The sequence below is a fragment of the Cucumis melo genome, chromosome 1 (genome assembly GCF_025177605.1).
Source record: "Cucumis melo cultivar AY chromosome 1, USDA_Cmelo_AY_1.0, whole genome shotgun sequence".
Taxonomy (NCBI): Eukaryota; Viridiplantae; Streptophyta; class Magnoliopsida; order Cucurbitales; family Cucurbitaceae; genus Cucumis; species Cucumis melo.
Genome location: NC_066857.1, coordinates 29,140,177 through 29,161,135, shown reverse-complemented (window position 1 = coordinate 29,161,135; position 20,959 = coordinate 29,140,177). Strand labels below are relative to the sequence as shown.

General features: G+C 32.6%; 1 protein-coding gene and 1 long non-coding RNA gene across 2 annotated transcripts; one reads left to right on the top strand and one right to left on the bottom strand.

The window, feature by feature from the left end:
* The first annotated feature begins 1,392 nt into the window (after positions 1-1,392).
* On the top strand, positions 1,393-3,128 carry LOC107991172 (uncharacterized). The gene is made up of 2 exons (XR_001763082.2): positions 1,393-1,732; positions 2,299-3,128. It is a non-coding gene; the product is annotated as an uncharacterized LOC107991172 (long non-coding RNA).
* Positions 2,851-9,927, bottom strand: LOC103492866 (poly(A)-specific ribonuclease PARN-like). The gene is made up of 8 exons (XM_051090632.1): positions 9,455-9,927; positions 8,960-9,090; positions 7,543-7,734; positions 6,902-7,014; positions 5,331-5,447; positions 4,833-4,947; positions 4,532-4,747; positions 2,851-3,700 (listed from the first exon to the last, which is right to left on the bottom strand). The coding sequence occupies exons 1-8, from the start codon at positions 9,772-9,774 to the stop codon at positions 3,066-3,068; spliced, it is 1,839 nt and encodes a 612-aa protein (XP_050946589.1). The 5' UTR covers positions 9,775-9,927; the 3' UTR covers positions 2,851-3,065.
* Between the last annotated feature and the right edge of the window lie 11,032 nt (positions 9,928-20,959).

The window sequence follows — 20,959 nt, the reverse complement described above, 5'->3', positions numbered from 1 at the left end:
TTATGTCTTGTTACCTCAAATAAAAACAACAAGGAGTATTAAGGTTTCTAAACTTTAAAAGATACATGTTAAATTTTTTGAACTTTTATTCGGTTCTTTAACTTTCAATTCCGTGTCGAATACATTCGAAAATTTGAAAAATGTTGATGATTACAAAGAAAATAAAAAGAACTATACACAAAATTAAATTTTAATGACTTGGCAAACGCAAATGTGAAGGTAGGAGAATTTGAAGATCATGCCTTCACAAGAAAGGTACAACATTGTTCATATTGGGAGTAAGAGAATTTATTCTACGAAGGGTTAGAGTTAGATTTTGTACTTTTATTGTGCGAAGCTTTTTATTACAAAGCTTAAGTTTCACAATCTCAAGTTAATTTTAGAGGTTGAGTATTATTTTTTAAGATTGTTCTCGAGTATGACAAAATGAATCAAAATATTTATATATATATAACAAAAAAAAAATTCACAATCTATCAAAAATAGACTAAATTACTTCAACCTAGGATCAATTTTGCTATTTGAAAAAACATAGAATCACTTTCGTAATTTCACATCGAAAAGAATCCAAAGATTTCCAAATAATAGAGTTTTTTCTTTTTGCTCTTATTGAGAAAAAATAAAATAAAAGACAAATCATAAAATCTTTAAGCATCTAAAATTTTAAGAGTATGGATCGAACATCTAAACGTCTATAAGCGGTAGAATTAGTGATGTAGCCTAAGAAACTTTAAGGAGAAATCCTTTAAGAACTAAGAATGTAGATCTTTCATCTTTTATTAGAATGATTAATGTACTTTATACAAGAGGAGGAGACTCCTATTTATAGCGTTTATTACAATTGGGAGGAAAAAGAGAATTAACCTACAATAATTAAACCTATAAAGGATGAAAATCAAATCACAAAACTTATATTAGTCATTATAATGTATACAAATATAAGTTTGAGAGTCCAATATTTAAAAAATTAAATAAACTCGAGGGGTTAGTTTTAAATTTTAAAACCTAAAAGTTGAAAGGTATAATCGAATGATTTTTGCAAATTGCCCAAAAACCAAAAACAATTGATGGAAGACAAGACAAGAAGTAATGGAATTGGTATTAGTTTGGAAAAAAAATCAAAATATGTTTTAAAAATTTGAAAGACTGAGATTAAACCAAAGGGAGGGGGGATTTGTACGTGTTGAGGAGGATTTGATTTGAGTATTTGACAACACCAACCATAATCATCATATCGAACACAGAGTAAACACAAACTTTACAATAGAAGTTGTTCCCTTCCGTCAATATAATTCACTCCGTTACCAAAAACGTTAGAATAAGAAACTAAAATTACTATAATACCCCCAATAGATCGATTCTATGTCTGTATCGACGCAAAACCCTAATTCACCCTCATTCATCTCTCTCTCTCTCTATATATATATATAACAAATTCGTCGCAACCTCATCACTCAATACTTCCTTCAGCCTCCCCTTTCATTTCCAAAATTTCTTACATTTTTTTTTACTCAGTCAAGATATATTTTTTCTACTTTCATCTTATTAAATCTCAACTCATGGAAGATTTCGCAGTGGAAAAATCCAAATTGAAAAGCAAGTTCAGCTTCTTGACTGGAATCGGGTTCCTCGATCCAGCCAAAATTTTACTCAAAACCTTGCGATATCGAATTCTCCAGCATCACTCGTCTGAGATTCTTGCTTTTGGATTCTCAGGCCCTTCTTATTGCTGGTACATTTTCGATTTTTCCACTTCCTCTTCTGGTTTTTTTTTTTTTTTTTTTTTTTTTTTTTTTTTGTGAATGAAGCAAACGCACTCTGTCCCAGAACTGATATTAATCAACTCAATGTTTTGTGGCAATTTCTTCGTTTGCGAAATGAAATCGATTCTTCCGACTAACTCGCCGGGATGATCTTTCTTGTTTAATGGTCATTATTGGCACTGGGTTGGCTTACATTTATTTTTTCCTTTTCATAATCTATTTAGTTTTCACCTGTGAATCTCATGTAGGTTCTGAATATTTCTTCCATTTGTATTCAAAACGAAACACATTTTGTTTGTTTTTTATATATTCAACTTCTGTTATATGAAACAAATGACAATTCAAAAATGCTCACTCATCAAATGTTTGATAAAGTCTTTGTTGGTCTCCCACAAAATTTCAATTGTTTTAAAAAAATTAATTGGTATGCTTGATATATATTTGAACTGAATGTCTAATTGAATTCTAAACTTTAGGTAGATTTGTAATGCTCTGAAAGAGTATTAAAGGCCATCTTAATTTTTAATTTTGTAAGTTTGGAAATGGAACAAGGTGCTACTCATGCAAAAGAGGGTCAAATGCTTCCAAAGCAATAAAGCATCGGACAAGGTCAAGACCCAGAATGAAAAGAATGAGCAAAAAGAAGAAAAACTACACGGGAGAGAGAAATTTGATGAACAAAATAAAAGATGTACAATTATTTAGGCTATTGGTAAATGATGATTTGTGTTAAGAGTGGGCATCATAGACTGCAGAACTGATTGATCTCAAGCCCAAACAAAATTGAATGATATAAAACTAGGTCGAATAGAATGCAAAACTTACTAATGTTTAATGTGGTAGAGATTAATTCAAATTCAAATAGAAAATAAAAGTGAATGTGACCTTAAAATTTAAAAAGTCAAATTTAAGAATTCAGAAAAAAGATTAAAAAAAGTTGTGTTTGATAAATTCAAGTGATAATGAAATGGATTTAATTAAGAAAAAAAACTAAATGGGTTGCCATTTTCTTTAGAAGATAAATGAGGAAAACATTCAGGAGCTTTTAAAATGGATACCATTATCAAATACTAGTGTAGGTGCAGAATTACCAAATGGAAATCATCTCTCACCTAATTCATGAATTTGGTGATCTAAACTGTTTAAAACAACAAGCAAGAGCCCTAAAATGGCCAACAGTATGTACAAAACAATGGAAAGAAAAATATTCCATCGTCATAAAGTTTTAAGGCTTGCTGTAAGGAATGAACCAAAACTTAAAAAGTTTTATCATGGATGCCAAATATCAATCAATCATGTCTTTCAAAGATCATCCAAACTAATGACGGTATCATTAGAGTAATTGATGTCTAACTGAGCGGTTTCGGGGTCGGCTTCAAAAATGGCTCTCTCTAAAGACTCAGCTAAATCTGCTTCCCATAAATCAAACCTACACATTCTCTTGTAAGTTTCATAACCTGTTGCTCTTAGCCCTTCTGATACCATCTCTCTTAAAGATCCAACAATGCAGTCACTATTTATTGCATCAAGGAAGGTCTCGGATAGGCCTGGCTGTGAGAAAACGATGATGGCACATTTCTTGTCCACAAATCGAACATAAAACTCTTCACAGAAAACTTCATGGGATCCTTCAAGTGAAGCTTTTAGCAACGGAGCAGTCATCCCTTCTCTAAATCCCCACAAGAAAACCAAATGCCTACAACTTGCTTTTCTAACATCCCGTGCCCAGATCTTAACGTCCTCATCCTTGGGTTCGTGGTGGTAAGGGGAGAATGAAGAAGAAACATTTGAACACTTTTCGAGCATCGAGGCCAAACATTCGTTGTTGTTGGATTGGACACCACTGAGATCAATTTTAAGTAGAGAGCAGACTTTGGCAAACAAATGGCATAACCGTATAGCATTATGCCCCTGAGGCTTGTGATCATTTCCTGGAGCTGCAATAGAAAACTACAAGGTTAGCAGAAACGAAAGATTTCTACTTTAGGGACCTTGGTGATGATCAGTGGAGCCTAATGAAAAATAAAATAGTGAGATTTAGATGGATACTCGATACATGAAAAACACAAATAATTCATTAAAAATGGATGTATTAAGAAAAGATTGTGTATATTAAATTACGGTAAAACAAAAAAGATAAAACAAGGATAGGCCTTCTTTTCACTGATCGGTAAGACAAAAGACAATTTAAAAAGAGAGAGAAAAACCAAGGCCTAACAAATGGCTTATAATGTGTACTGTGAAGAAATGAATGTAAACATAAAAAATATAGGCTAAATCGCAAATTCAGTCGTCTCCCTGGACTTTCAAGATAAGGGATTTAGTTTCTAACCTTTGATAGTTTGATATCATTTTTGTTCAATTAACCTTTGAAATTTTAGGGTTCTATTAGACATAGAATTAAAATTATCTAATAGATCGATTGGTTGTTTAAAATTTCAAATTTCGTAAGACTTCTTGGTCATAAGATTGAAAGTTCAAAGATCTATTACAAACTAAATTGAAAGCTTAAGAACCTATTATACACTTTTCAAAACTTAGTCTAAATAGACATAAACCTCAAAGTGCAGAGATTAAATGTCTTTGGTGCTTGATTGAGTCCTTCAATCACTTAGCTTAGCACCGGGAAAGCCAATGGACCCACATCTACGTCATCATCAGCATCATTAGCACGTATTTAAAGTGAGTTTTAGGTCATGTCTCTCTCTCACAAACACAATGAAAAAGTGTTTTTCATAGCATCAGGAAGGGACGATGAGGTGACAAACCTTCAATTGGGATATCCAAGTAAGTAGGTGCATAATAATGTTTTTTCAAGTAAGAAAGAGCTGCGGCTATACTCATCGGCTTACTGAGGCCACCAATCTTGCTCATCAAATGCTTTACCTCAAGCACTCGTGGGAAAACCAAATGCAAGGAAGAAGCAAACTCATCTATGCTAGTAGGCAGGGGAGCAAGGAATTTAGAATGAATAAATGTAAAATCTGCATCCAAAACAAAAGCATTAGAGAACAAAAGAAAATATAGCAGAGAGATCAACCAAAAATAAAGAATATATGAGATAAACACCATGAAGAGAACTGTAGGAGACAATAGGCTTCTGTGAAGCAGAAATCATCTCTATCACCTCTCGAAAACCACGAAATTTCTTGTTTTCTTCGTCTTCAAGATTTTGAAGCTCCTTCTGCACGGGAACACAAAATAATTTACACGTTCTACAAAGCTGGATGGCACATTCTAGCAAATCCATTTAAAATTTGGCATTACTCGGTTAACCCATCAGTCTAATGCTCTCAATTTTTGGAAGTTCAAACCTTATTTCCATCATGTACCACTTCTTCATCTTATTTTATTTTCTTTAAAAAAATATAATATTATGGCATGCATATTCTTAATTATCCAGATGCATAGGCCAGTTGAAAATGATGAAAGAATCAACTGAAGTATATAAACTTCTACAAAGTGGTAGTTAAAGAATTAATAGTTTAGGGATCTTTTTTTTGTTTTTTTTTATGAGAAAATAGTTCAGGAACTTAGAATGTGGAAATCCAGTGAATATACTGGTACCTCAAGCAGAATCTTGTCTTCTTTTGAGCTTGTCAAAATGGCACGAATTGCTTGAGTTCCTCCACTCTTCGCTGAAATTACTACAGGAACCACGTCATCAGAAAATTCCTTCAACAGCTACATAAAATAAAGAAACAATATAAGTCTACGGATATAGTCCCTCTGCAGAAAAAGCAACATAGTGAAAGACATCATTACATAATAAAAAGGATAATACTAAGAATAAATTGGAATGCATATATTCACTCTTAAATTTAGTCATTTTAGATTTGGTTTTACCTGATAAGAAACAAAACTTTCATTAGCAAGGGATGGTCATTTCAGAAATGATATTATAGTTTTTGCTTGGTTCATCGTTTTGTTATTAGTGTCATATTTAGTAAGTTCAGAGTCATGAGTTTTTACTCACACTACCTTCTTTAAGGTCTATATCTTTTCCATTCATGAATTTTCATTTAGTGGTTTCTTTGAGGTCTATATATTTCCCTACGTAAAACATCTTTATGTATTCCGAATTATTATGATTTATTCAATAAAATTCACAGTAATTGTCCTTCACATTTACATGCTATTCTATCAATTCTATTATGTGACAATTTCTAGAATAATGTTATTTGAGTTTATTTTAAACATTTTAAGGTTGGTTTTACTTGATTTATCTTGCACATGTGGGGGTATAAATTGATTTAATCCCAATAACTAATTAACTGACCAAAACAAGTCAGTAGAACATAATCGAGATGCCACCCTTAGGATATTTTGCTCATCATATAACTCTCTTGTACTTTGAGCTTTTGTCTCATTATTATTATCATTAATAAAAGAGACTTGTTTCCCTTTCAAAATTTTTTTAAAAAAAACAAGTCCTGGAACATAATCAATAGTAATATTACATCAATTGAGACCTTTAAACTCAGTTATAAACTTATAGAGATTTACTCCCTAAACTCTAACTAGAGTTGTAATTAACTTTGAACAATAATTTCATGTAGTTCTTTTGTATAAACATGGTTCAGTAAGCATGACATAGCAAACAAAAGATAGGAGGGCAACAGCTTGACAAAAATGGCAGCACGTTCTACAGAAAAAAAATGCTTCGAAAATGCCATATTGCAAGTGTCACTTAATTTGGATCATGACCAACTATCCACTTTTTTCAATTGTCGTCAATCATATCATATCAAATCAGCCAATATTTATATGGTACCAGTATTAAGAGCAAAAATTACATAAATTAAATTTCAGGAATGCAATGGAAACTATTCAAGTCAAGTCATTAAATAGACAACCATAAACGTCCACGTATTAAATCATTAATTTTACCTTAAATTGTGTATAACATGCATGATAAGCTATTTTATTTAAACAATGTGTAACATAAATGTAGAGTTACTAAAAATAATAACATTGAAAATAGAGAGATCAGAGATCTATAATTCATAATTATAGATAACGGTTTTTCTCTGGAAGGGGATATCTCTGGAGATGTAGAATGTCCATAATAATTTAGCATAGTTAAAAACAAGCAATACACATGTTGAACCACTCATATTTTGAAAAGGTTAAGTTACCTCTAATGCAAGTAGAGTTTGCCGTTCGCTATAAACATCTATAACAATAGATGGTCTTGATCCATACTGCTCAATACCGACTATGAGCTTTTTCAACGTACTTAGCAATGCGTCTATATTATGGAAACATTACCTTTACTATTTCAGGAAACAAAGAAATAAAAGAGGTTAAAAAACACTTTAGTCCTTCAACCTCCATACGAGTAACAATTTTGTTTGAACTTTAATTTTGTAACAATTTCACCCATCGTTCTTTTAAATTTGCAATAATTTAGTCATTGAATTTTTCTATGTAACAATTCAATCCTTTTACTTTCAAACTTGTAACAATTTAATCCCTACTATGAAAATCTCATCAAAATCTCTTTTCTTTGTAGTTTAAAAACACATTTGGTCCTAATCAATTTATTGATATGCATGGTCAATAAATCTCATTTAATTTAACAAGTTAGAAAGTATAGAAATTAAATCATCAGATTCATTACAAGCTAGAGTTTAGAGGCAAAATTGTTACTTTAATAAAAACGTTCAAGAACCGAAAGTGTTCTTTAACCTACATAGTTTAAAAAATGCGAGAGCAAAATGGAAAGAAAAGAACATGATGAAATTGTTTTAGAAAGCAATACTAAGTTGTAAATTACCATTTGTTTTTGAGCTTGAATCATATGCATCTTTCCAGTTCTTTACACGTGATTTAACCCGTTGAACAAAAATGGTATCAAAAACTGACGGTTCAGAAGAAGATTTCACAGCGTCAGTATTAGGTGTTAGAGTTTGACAGCCCATTTGAGCTTTTGCTATAGACTCTTGAGCTCTGGATAAATATGATATGCCTGGAACCAAAAAAAAAAAAAAAAAAGGAAAAGGACCATTAGAAGTCCAAGTGCAATATAGATGATACTTCATAATTCAGTATAAAGATAAAACAAAGGTTTAATTTTCCCCAAAAATCAAGAGATAAAGCATCAAGAAAGCGATAAATAATATTTAGGTCGATAAAAACTACTCGAAACAAGTAGATCCAACTAAAATTTGGAAGATTGGCGTTCAAATGTACTACTGCTACAAGAGCCATATGAATCTCAAAACAAGATGATTTGTACGAAGACTTGAGTGGCACCTTCAGCATTTGTAATAGTGAATCTAGCTGGTCTGTGGTTGGAAATTTTGGTGATGAGAGTTTTATCTAAAGAAGTCTTGAGAAGTCAATCATCTAGACCGATGCAATCTTACCAAAAGTATCTTGAAGAGTATATTTTATTTTATCCTCCCCTCATGCTGTCAGATTACTTTATCCAATCTGTGTATTAATCCCATTTCTTGCCAGGTAGATACGTTTTTGCTCTTAAAGGGCAGAAAAAAAATTCTTGGAGGATATCAAGCCATTGGAGTCCCATAGTTGAATCTGACCAACAACAGGTCGTTTGGTAAGTTCTCAGATACAAGACAGGGACCTTGTCGTTTCATATTTGGAGTGTGTGAATAAAGCATCCTTCTTTCAAGTCTTCCAAGCTCGACTAATGGTCAGCTGATATGGTTGGTAGATGGGAGGTACTTGGGTTTACAATAAGATTGGAGTCCCTAAAGTTCAAGTCTAGAGGCTGGAACCTGAGGGTCTTCAAAAGTTCTTTCACTAAAAAATAGAAGATAACTAATAAGATAAACATTTTACATGACTTGGAGTCTGTGAGGATTTTGAGTGTAGCATGGGAAGAGTTAATCAGATTGAAGGGGGATCCTGAGATTCTTATTCGAACAGAAGAGATGAACAAAATATAGTCCAAGACAGAGTGAATTAGTGAACGTAATCGTGAGACATCTTATTTTCATTTCAGGAGACTTAAGAACCGAAGTTCTTCTCTTGAGCTTGATAATGGGAACAGAATTTCAAGGGTCAAAGAGACTGTTTTCTTTCTAAAGAATGCCTCTCAAATTCAACCTCTGCTCTTGCTGAAACCTTGAAAGGAAGGTGGTTTAGGGATTGGAAATCTGGGTTTTAGAATTTCTCCTCTATTAGTGAGGGTGAAACAGAAGTAAATTGTCCACAATTAGGCTTACCATCATATACCCAAGCACCAAAGTCAAAACCTTCACGAGCTATGGATGTTAGATGTGAAACTTGACATGAAAAACTGTAAGATGGCATCCCAATGTTCAGTTCATCTCTGGGGAACAAATGAAAGTTGTACCTACACCATTCAATGAAACACATTTTCATCAATCAAATTTGTATCAATCACCAAATAATAGAAGAGACTTCCTATTTAGAGTTTAAAATGATGATGAACGGACAGACCACGAGCAAAAGCCATAATAAAATATCAGCCAGAAAGCATCAAACTTTCCATTATAAATCATACTCATCTATGAATACTACAGAATATACTCCTCGTCCCTACTTTAAATTCCAGTGAAAGAAACCAAATTCATTGCAAGTGCGGAGAAATATTCATCAATCAAAATAAAGAAACACCCAATTCCCAAATCCTGCCCAAGAGTACAAAACTCCAAACATCCAAACATGAAGATACGCGGCGGCCTGGGGGAACTTACGGATGGGCGATTAGCTTGGAATCCCTAACAGAGAAAGGACAGAGAGAAAACTGAAGAATCTGAAACTTCTCGGCGGCGTACTTGGCCTTGCAATAAGCGGTATCGAGAGTGTCGAAGGGCTGAGGGCGGTGCCAAGGGAAAGAAGAAGAACCCGTTCTCTGAAGAGAAAGTGCGATGAAGTCGGAATCGGAGATGTGGTTCTTCAGGTCCCCCAAGCAGCTATGGAAGTTGGAATTGCGAACTTGCTTGATACTCCATTGATCGGTGGTTGTTGTATAGAGGCGTCTGTGCAGCTGGAAATATGAGAACCGAGACGCCATAGTTTTCCCGTTTAAGCTCTCATTCAAAATTCATGGCGGAAGTGGCGAAATGAGTTGCGAGCTCTGTTTCATATGGCAAGCTTTACCAAGACTCTCCTATGAAGAGTGAGTCTGCTTAACTATCGTGGTTTGGGTTATGAGATTTGGACTTATGATAAACCTACGTTTACATAGTAGAGTTATAACAATGTTATGATAATATGTCTTTCAAAAAAGAGTTAGGTATAGACTGTATTATAAAATTTATTTATTCATGTATTTTTTAATTCATATTATGAATTTTATACATAAATTTCGTATATTTAATTTAACAAATCGTTTTAGTTTTCGTAAAACAATTTATCTTAATTTTTTTAAATACAACGTTCATTTTCAATATTTTTTAAGTATTTATGTACGGATAACTTTTTATTTTTAATTCATATCCTAAATCCAATACACAAATTCGTATATTTAATTTACTAAATCGTCCCAGTTTTCATAAAATAAGTTGTCTTAATTATTTAATTATGACGTTCATTTTCAATATTTTTTAAGTATACGTTACGTTTCAATAAATTGGTTTTTATGAATGTAACATAAAACCCGTAAACATGTAAACAAATACACATAATAATTGAAAATACGAAGTATAGAAAACAATAAGGTTAAGATTGATATCAAAATTTGGTTACCTTCGATCAACTTTATGTTCGAATTCATATCAATATATTTTTGAAATTAAAATTTTGATATCAATTTCATAAATACAATGAGGTTGAAATTTATATCAAAATTTTAATTTCATAAAGATATTGATATGAATTCGAACCTAGAATTGATGAAGGTAATTAAATTAAAAATTTAATTGTGTATTTACAATAAATTAATTTAAGAGTAGAGGAAAAAAAATTAAAATTTTAATAATGTAATTGTATTAAATTTATAACTTAAAAACACGTGTTTTTAAAATTAAAAAAAAAGTTAAAATTAAGAAAACTAAAAAATATAGGAATTATAAATGGGAAAAAAAATTGATTAGGGGGTAAAAATGGGGTTATGGTAACCTTTCCCCCAAACGAGGGTTGAGTTCCTAACATAGGTTGGGTACAATTTTCTAATTCAATAGTAAAGGAACTCAACCCTCGTTTGGGAAAGGGTTACCATAACCCAACCCTCCCATTTATAACCCTTCTCCATGTCCTTAGAGTTAAAAGTAATAAAGTGTTTGATATTACCTTCACTCAATATATAGTTTTTGAATTTTCGAAAAAAATAGAGGTTACAATTAATAAATTTGCAATTCCAATATTATGATAACTATATTTCTCGACGTATGTTTTTAGTTTTAAGTATAATTGCTTTTATGACTCGTTTATTCAAAATAACAATGAGAGTATTAGTATATTCTCAAAGTTCGACAAACATAATATAAAGATGCATGATTTAATCACGACCAAGATTTAAACCTACTTGTGTTGCATATTAATTTCGAACAAAATGGATCACTATAAAAACAATTTTTTTAATGAAATTTAGACAATTTCTTTTAATAATAATTGTGGATGAGATTTGTAGATAAATTTAATTAGTTGAACTTGAACTTTGTATTTGTTTTAGTTTAAGAATAATGGGTATAATATCCAATATTTAATTCTTTGATTCTTTCTTTGAAAAAGTAAAGTTTGTCTTGAGAGCTTGCAGTTTACTCTCAAACATTGAATCATCTTGAGGCCCTTGTCACCTATTCTTAATATTGATTAGTCTTGCAACTTACTCTTGAATATTGATTTATCTTAAGGGTCTTGCAACTTATTGTCGATGTTGATCGATCCCGAGGTCTTTCCAACTTGTTCTCAAGAGTTTGAAGAGTATAATGATCTTTTGGAAGACTTCTAATCTTTAGTCTTTAGATCTTAGGAGAGCAAAAACTAATATTTTTGAAACTTAGGTCTTCAGATATTCGAAAGAATTACACTTTAATAAATAAAAGCTTCCAAAGCTTTGGATTTGTGTTCTTTTAGATATTTAGAGCCTCGTAACATTTGGATCTTAAGAGCTTTGGAAATTCAAAGTTCAAAGTTTGTGAACTTCGACTTTTATGACTTTAAAGCTTCCAAACTTCTGCATTTAGTTCTTCCAACCCTAAACCCTAATACCCTAATGAACAAATAAGACCTTAGGTTTTAATAAAAGGATAATGAGTAACAATTTTACGAGTAATAATTAAATTATATAGCAATATTTTAAAAGAAATACAATTATAACAAAATCTGTAAAATTCTATCAATAATATCAATAATAGAAGTCTATCACTAATAAACCATGTTGCAAATATTGATATATCACTCTATCATCAATAGATTTTACTATATTTGCAATTCTTTTTTTAAAATATGTAACGACCCAACTTTCCGGAATAAGCTGAGGTCACTACTTACTGCTAAGACTCGACAATAGAACACACAAATTCATAAAAGACACGTTATGATTCATTAGAAACATTCAAAATATCACAAAAACAGTTTCAGACTCTATTTTAAATCACCTTCCCAAAAGTTCCAAAACATAGTTCGCAAAGTCATCAAAATAAAACGGTAAAACAGAGGTTCTAACCATGATTCCATTTGATAATCAAAAGAAATAGGAAGTAACAAATACATCAGCGGAAGCATAAAGAAAACCAGACGCGTCTATATGACCTTCACACATCCTTCTTGCCTCTCGCCGGTCTGCCCCCTCGCGTTACCCTTACCTGAAATGTTAAAGAGAAAAGGGTGAGTATAAAAATATACCCAATAAGAGACTCACTACTGGGCTTGTTAGGGTAATAACGGTTAGCTTCCTATTAAGAGGTACCCTACATAAATAGTTTAGTGGTTTCGTAGAACGCACACATCAATCAGTCTAGTGATCCCGTCGGATACACTTATCAGTCTAGTGATCCTGAAGGATACACATATCAGTCTAATGATCCTGAAGGATGCACATATCAGTCTAGTGATCCCGAAGGATGCACATATCAGTCTAGTGATCCCGAAGAATGCACATATCAGTCTAGTGATCCCGAAGGATACACATATCAGTCGAGGAATCCTGAAGGACACCGTGCCTGCAAGGTACACTACCCCATAGATAAAGCTAACCGTTACCCCTCAGTCCATATTAAACCGTCTACGACAGTCACATCACAATGACGTACAAACTAACGGTTCAGTTAATAAGCTTAGCCAATCAGACAGTTTAGGTTTAATCAACAGTCTCCGCAATCGCTATACTTACATCCAATTCACACGTCATCGTGACATTACCTAAACCCAGCCAACTAATCAAATCATCACTTTGTAAAAATCACCTAACGATAACTTCGTCTCAGTTCAAACCCTAGCACAACTACAGGTAATCTATGTTATGCATAACGGTCGTATTCAGTCTATAACACAGTCCAACAGCGATACACAATCTACACCTGAGGTTCCCGAATTCTTAGTCCATCAACGACATAACTCGATAATAAGTAACCCAACAACATACCTCAACTATACATAGCATTAAGATTTCCATAATCCCTCGACATCACTATTTCAGTTAACAGCACGACCTATCAACATAACTAATTTACACAGAACGTTCGGGCATTTGTACTCCATCAGCAGAACAACCCAAGCACATATATATACATATATAAGCTACAACTAACAATCATGTCACCAATTATGCATACTAGTGATGTTTTCTAGGCATACGTGCATCAGTCAATTAAGTAAAATTGCTATTGTATAACCTTCATATGGGTTACTACGTTTCTAGTCTCGGTCTGGGGTCCAATAGTAAGAAATCCCTTACCTGAAATGTAGCTAAAATTCCTGTTCAATTCAATGTTCAAACGAATCCACCGAAACACAAACATAAGGGTTTAGATGACGACTCTACCAAAATCCACATTTAAAAACGCTCCAAAGCAACATCTACCGACTTACCCAAGTAGAGGAGAGTTGGCTCCAATTACACTTGCCGTAAAATCCCAGAACTCGAGCTTCACCTCTCTAACACCTTCAAGGAATCAAAAGTTAACCCAACCAATAAGTCCAACATTCTAATCCGATATTTAAACTCGCATTGACTATAGAAAACATTAGGAATTTCTTACATTGTCCTTACCAAAACTCACCGGGACTCAGCGCGGAAGGAAATGGCTTAAGTAGTTCGTTGAACAGGGAGATTGGCTTGGAAAATCGGTTTGGCTTGGGAGGTGGCTTGGCTCAGCTTGGTTTGATTTGGCTCGCGGCTCGACTTGGTTTGGCTCGGCTCGTGGTGCTGTTCACGGCTCGACTCACCTTGGCTCGATTCAGCTCAGCTTGGATTCGTGAACGATGATCGAAACCGACGAAACCCATGGAAGAAGACAGCGTCGGCAGCGCGCGACTCTGCTTCAATGCGACGGATGGTCGAACGAAGGAGAAAGGGATTTAGTGCGACGACGGCGACTGGACGTGGGCAAACACATGGGGAGAAGACAGGGGTAGCGGCGCAAGAACGAAGAAGGAGAAGATTGGAGTGTGGTGGCAGTTCAGACCCGACGTCGTGCGGAGGAACGATAAGGGGAGTTCAGGTCTGGTTTGGCGAGGACTCGACGGTCACTTTCGACCGAAGCCCTCGACCGCAGGTGAACGGGAGATGCGTGATTGCTGGTCGACGTTGAACGGAAAGGAAGAGGAGAGATGGACGAGATCCGCCGGTGGAGAAGGAAGACGGGATGAAGAGCTGGCGACGCGCGGCTTGGAGAAGACGAGATGGAGACGACGGCGATAGTTCGGGAGAGGACGAAAGTGAAAGAGAGGCGTCGTGAGGGGGCTGCGCGCGGGTGACGAAGGGTTTTTAGGGTTTAAAAAATAAATAATATATATATAATAGAATATATTTTATAATATATTATATTATTATTATTATATTATATCATATTATATTATTAAAATTTATACCCTTCATTTTCTTTTTTCTTTTCTCTTCTAAACCAAATAAAATTTAATACCCTAAATTTTAAATCCCCAAAAATTATCATAAAAATGTTAAAATTTACTTCGAAATTTGGGGCGTTACAAAATATTATTGTACATTTAATTATTTTGAATCTAATTGTTATATTTATAAGTATGTCTCCATCATATTTACATGGTTTGGGGCCGTGGACCTTAAAATTGAGTTTGGACTTCGTCGAAAATGTAGCCGAAGATAATAATTCATCCGTAAGGAACATGTTTGTCATTTAGAAATACCCATTTTGGTATGTTCAAACTTTTGAGTTCTCAAGCTTCTCCAAATATAGTCATCATTTTTTACGCCATTTATTGTGATTGATTATGAAGGTCCTCATTTATTTCACTGCAATTTCATTTCATCATTTCTATTTCTATTTCCACTTGGTTAAAGGTAGATAAAATTCCTTTTTTCATTTGTGTCTGTGTCGAAGAAGAAGTTTTCTCGATTCATTTCGTTTTCCTTTTTGTCAATGCTATATTTGTAATCAACCCATTATTTCTCTCAAACCAATATCTATTTATGCTTTGAGTTCATTTCCATTTTCTAGTATTCCATATCCTATGCGCTTCATTCCATGCAAATTTTTATGAGAATAAGAAGATTATAGTTCCCCTAGTTGAAGAAGATTAGGTAATTCTACTTATCATCTACTCTACTTACAAACTATGTTTAGTTTCTTTAGTTGTCCTATCTCGTTTCTAATTGATGAAAGATGAATGTTGATTTTGTCCAGTCCATTTCCTGGCGGTTTTTTGTTATCTGATTCTATGTATGCACTCAATTACTATTACTTCCTTACTATTTAATATAATTTCGTCTACATATCAGATAACATATATAATGACCAAATTTGCAAATATCTAAGCCAAAGAGAGAGGGCTAAAATAATGAATATATTTAAAAAGTTTAGTGACCTTGTGTAATCAGGATCCATTCTATTGGTCGTATCTATGTCATTGGGTTCCAAGAATGTGTTAAAAGATTTATATACTTGTTGAAGTTGAACACTCTGAGATGGGTCAGTGATCTCCCTTTTCCGTGGGGAAACTAGGTTACGTGTTTCATAGTTCCAGAGTGTACTGATTTTGTCTTTATTTCTCTTTCTCCCTGTCTCTCTTTCTTTATGTAGGAATTTCTTTGATTTAAATCTTCCAGTCTCTAGATGCCTTTTCTGTTGGTTATCAACTATTGGCATCAAGTAGCGGAGAACTTTTCTCAATGCAAGGACTTTTTTCTCTGTACAGTTCTTAATGCTCTCTCAGAATTATCTTTGTTGTGCACAATGAAACTATTAGTTGATGAAATTATCTTTGGGTGGGTATGACGTGTAAAGCATCTTATTTAAGTGTTTAGAAGTTGTTGGATGCTTAACGGACTAATAGGAAGGTCATGATCTTTTTGTACTAACCTACAATATGAAATTACTTGAAAACATGTAAAGGAAGTATCCAGAATTATCATACATATTTTTGCTAACTCATGGTTTACACAGTTCGATTTGGCTAGGTTGCAGTCGTGGCGCTATTCTTTGGCATGAACAGTGGTAACAAAATGGAAAAGGAATCAAAGGGCTCTCGCGTAAGAGAGTTCATGAGGGAAAATTAAAGTCACAGATTGGGATGATGAAGTGGTGGCTATAGCTTAGTTTAAGGCATTTAGTGGGTAGAAATCTGATTGAGAACCCATGTACTTATTTTGGAGAGGTTTGATACTCACAGTTGTCCGTCAATTCAACTTCCTTATTATAAAACCTTCTGAAATAAAGGATCAATGGTTTACTCGAGGAGGGTTGACTCCATTGTGCCTTGATCATGTTCTGGTATTTCTTTCAACTAAGATGATTATTTTCTATTTTTAATTTATTGCACTTAGTTATTATTCTGTTTGATAATAGTTCACCATTTCATTCAACATCTATTGGATACTGGAGGTGATATCATAAGACATAGTGACATGTTGGATCCAAGGAGTGGCCAACTCTCTTACATGTTTAAAAAACTAAGCAATTTGATGGGTACATCTAAGAAGAACCCAACAGGTTGTTTCGTGATGATTATATAGTTCTTGCCTGTGTATTACCGGTATATGCTTTAATTCTTCTCTCCTTTTCTTTTTAAAATCTTTTTCAGGCTCTCTACCTTTTCCAAACTTAAATTGTTAAATTTTGCTTTGGAATTTACTTTAAAATTTGTCTTAATTTTTTTTATCACTTTGGTTCTTAGTCATATAAGTTTAATATGAAATATTTTCATGCCAAGGATAAAGTAGTTGAAGTTATCAAGTGTTTATCTCTTAGTAATTGGACCTCGTCTTATATTATTGCAATGGTGAAGTTCCAAAACATATGTGGAGGACTTGATGAAGCAACTATTATCTTGAGCTACTTGATTGAGTGTGGTAAAGAAAAATTTCTCTGTAAGGGAAAAACGGAACTTCTAGAGGTATGTCATTAATTATGTCATTTTCCATGTTGCATTCTTCATAGAAGCACATTCTTGGATTGTTTTTATAATTTATAAAGATAAAAATTTAAGCTGCTCTGATTTTTTAGTAAGGCTATCCAACTTGCCTGAGGACTTGACTTTACTAGAAAACTGGTTGTAAGATAAGAAATAAATAAGTTAAACTTCGATGAATACTAAAGGATGTAAGTAATGTACCACAATAGGATCCTTACATGCTACCGATCTTAAATTTCTATCAATTTTTTTAGTTTTTTTGAGCTCTTTTTCATTCCTCTTTTCCCTCCTTGTAATAACTAGGGTGTAAAGGTCTCTCTTTCAGCGATAGTTCCTAGAATCACAACTCTTGATTATGATATTTTACACTTAGTTTGGACAACAGAAAAGCTTCAACAACAACTTGATATGATTGACCAACACTATGATGTGTAACTATTTATGGCTCTCAACACTCTCTCTATAAATTGTACTAAATCCTTTGAGTAATGGTTACATACATATTGAATCCCATCATTAACTTGATAAGAAGTCTCTGAGTAGTTCACGATAAGAGGAGGGTGAAACACTTGAGCTTTTATATCAAAAGTGTTCGGTTTCATCATTGACTAAAAATGTTCCCTTGAAATGTATCGCACATCAACTTCCGGTTGTTAAAAAGAAGGCATAATGGAACTTTTCGATATTTGAGACTAGGATGGGTGTAATGACTATAAATATATATAACATAGAACTCATCTTTCGACAAGCTCGTAAAGTCTAACTTTCTAAATAGCTCATTATCTTTACAAGATTAAACTAAATTTTCGTTGCAAGTCGAAACAATCCACAATAGTTTCTTTGAAGTCTGGAAACAAAAAAAATTGCATTGAAACATGCAAGAGAGTTGAAGATCACCACAAAAAGTCGGGAAAAAGTTGCATCTCTCTTCAACAGAGTGGAGGAAGTCCTTAATGCTATTACAGATGCCGAATCGACAAAAACAATAGGTTACCATCTTCAACTATCTTCTTTGATAAGTGGAATGTGTTTTTCTCGTACCTTTGCCTATCTAAAAATGACAGAATCGAAAAACTCTTAGCTTGAAACCATTAAAAAACAAATACAAATTTTGAGCCACTAATACAACTTGTTTTGGTTTTTAGTCTAAGATTTACTAATACTTAATGTCATATTCTATTGGCAGGTTTTTGAGGCTATTCAAATTGGTGCTCGAGTAATGAAAGAACACGAGGTTAATTGGGATCAACTCCAGCATAGTTTGCAGGAACTAGAAACAAGCATTGATATACAAAAGCAAGATGCAAATGCTACGGTACATGTGCTTTTTTTTTCCTAGTTTCTCATCTTTAAACGATCTCTTAAAACTTAAAAGTTGTTCATTCTGATTGAACACGACTCTGGGTATCATAGATTCAATTCCATCTGCCTCAATTTCGGATGATGAAGATATTGAGGAGATGTTTAAGAAGCTCGAGTTGGAATTAATAGAGGGCCAAATCCTTGACGCATCGATATCAGAATCTGCGTTAATATTGCAACTGGTGAAATAGTGGCTGCAGTTTGTGATGATTCATTAAGCTCTGTGTTATCAAATATAAAGCTAGTTGAAGAAGCAGAAAAGGAGAATTCGAACTAGAAATCGAATTCTTAGAGGAATTAAAAAATCATGGAGCTTGGGATTTCTCAGGTGCATCCTTATGTAGTAGTTTAGAATAGCAATGCCAGCCCAATGTAACCTTTTCTTTTGGTTGACCTCTGTACTTCGACGTTAAAGGTTAGTGAAATTGATTTACAAATTTGTTACTGCAAAGTCGCTGCTCTTTGTTACTGAGTCAACTATTGTATAACCGTTATTGGTGTTAACTTGAAGATGAAAATGTATCATTTGAATATGATCTTGACACATTGAGATTGTTGTATGAACTTCAAAGTGTGATTGGTTTGGAACATCCCTTTCGAAAAACAAAATCTAGGTTGAATTACTAAGTCCAAAGTGGTTTTCAAATAAGTTCGTTCTAAAATTTTAATTTTATTGGCATCGTTTGGTAACTATTTTGTTTCTAAAAATTGAGGATATAATTACTAATTTTATCTACAAATTTCTTTCTTTACGATCTATCTTTTGCTAGTGGTTTAAAAAACCTAAGCCACAATTTGAAGACAAAAAAACTTGTCTTTTAGAAATTTATTTTTGTTTTGAAATCTGGCTGAAATTCGATCATTGTACTTAAAATGATGCAAATCATTGTAAAGAGTTGAGGAAATAAACGAAGTTTTAAAAAACCAAAACAAAGAACGAAATGGTTACCAAATGGATCGTAAATCTTTTGTTTTTGGTTTTTAGTTTTTGAAAATTAAGTTTAGACATAATAATTTTACCTCTAACTTTCTTGGTATATTATTTACCTACTAACAAAGCTTTCATTAGTCAAGCCAAAATTTGAAAACTATAAAAAGTTATTTTTATAAATCAATTTTTGTTTTTGAAACTTGGCTTATTCGATTCTTTTACTTAAGAGTTAGATGAAAACTATTGTCAAAATTAAGAGGAAACATACTTAATTCAAAAAATGATAAAAAAAAAAAAACAAATAGTTGTCAAACGAGTTTATTTATTCGCTTTGTTGGGTAACCATTTTGTTTATTGTTTTATTTTTTAAAACGAAGCATATTTTTGTTTTCTATATCTTTCAACGATTTGCTTCTTTCTTAGATATAATAATTAAAATTTTAACCAAATTCTAAATTCAAAAACAATTTTTTAAATATATTTTTTCTTCAATATTTGTTTTTTTTTTTAAATCATTGGGAGGATGTATAAACAAATGAGTTTTTATAGGTTTAATTTTCAAAATAAAAAACAAAAAACAAAATGGTTACCAAACAAACCTCAATTAATAACTTCGTGTTTGATTATTCCTTAATCCATTGATATTGAATTGAAAATTTAAGTGCTACCAAGTTGGTTACTATAGTCACAATTATTATACCTAGTTCATTACTACGTGCAAATACACGTGAATTTTTATAATTCAATATATTTGAGAAAAAAGTTGGGTGTTTTAAAATTTTGAATCTAATTATTGAGCTACAAATCTAAAATTTTCTACCTGAATTACAAATATATTTTTCATTTTTATTCCAAATATTTATTCTCTTCTTTAGTATAACTAATTTTTTTCTTTTGTTTCCTACTACATAAATTTTTATTTAATTTACGTAGTTACATGTAAGTTACAATTTAATGTTGCTATTTGTATAGATAACAAACTTAGATTTATTATCTTGGTCATTAGAATAAAACATGTAACCATTTAAATTTCAACTATTAACATATATATTGAACAATAAATTAAGCATATAAATATGACAACTTTGTACAAACAATTAAAAAAGACGAACAACGATTGTATTATAATATATACATGCAAGCTTCTTCTTTAAAATGTATTTACAAATTTTTTACATCCAAAATTTTTATTATGATAAATACATGAAAAATTCTAAGTCTAATTTCTATTCTTATAATTTATCTTTCTTCGTCTTCCATTGGGAAGATATTTCTTGTTATCGTCTATTTCATTTATCAATGATTTGTTTTTTTTTTTACATAAAAATTGTATTTACCATTTTAAAAGTATAATATTATTTATTTCCGACTTGATAATAGCTCGACACATTTATCATTGTACAACCAAACATGT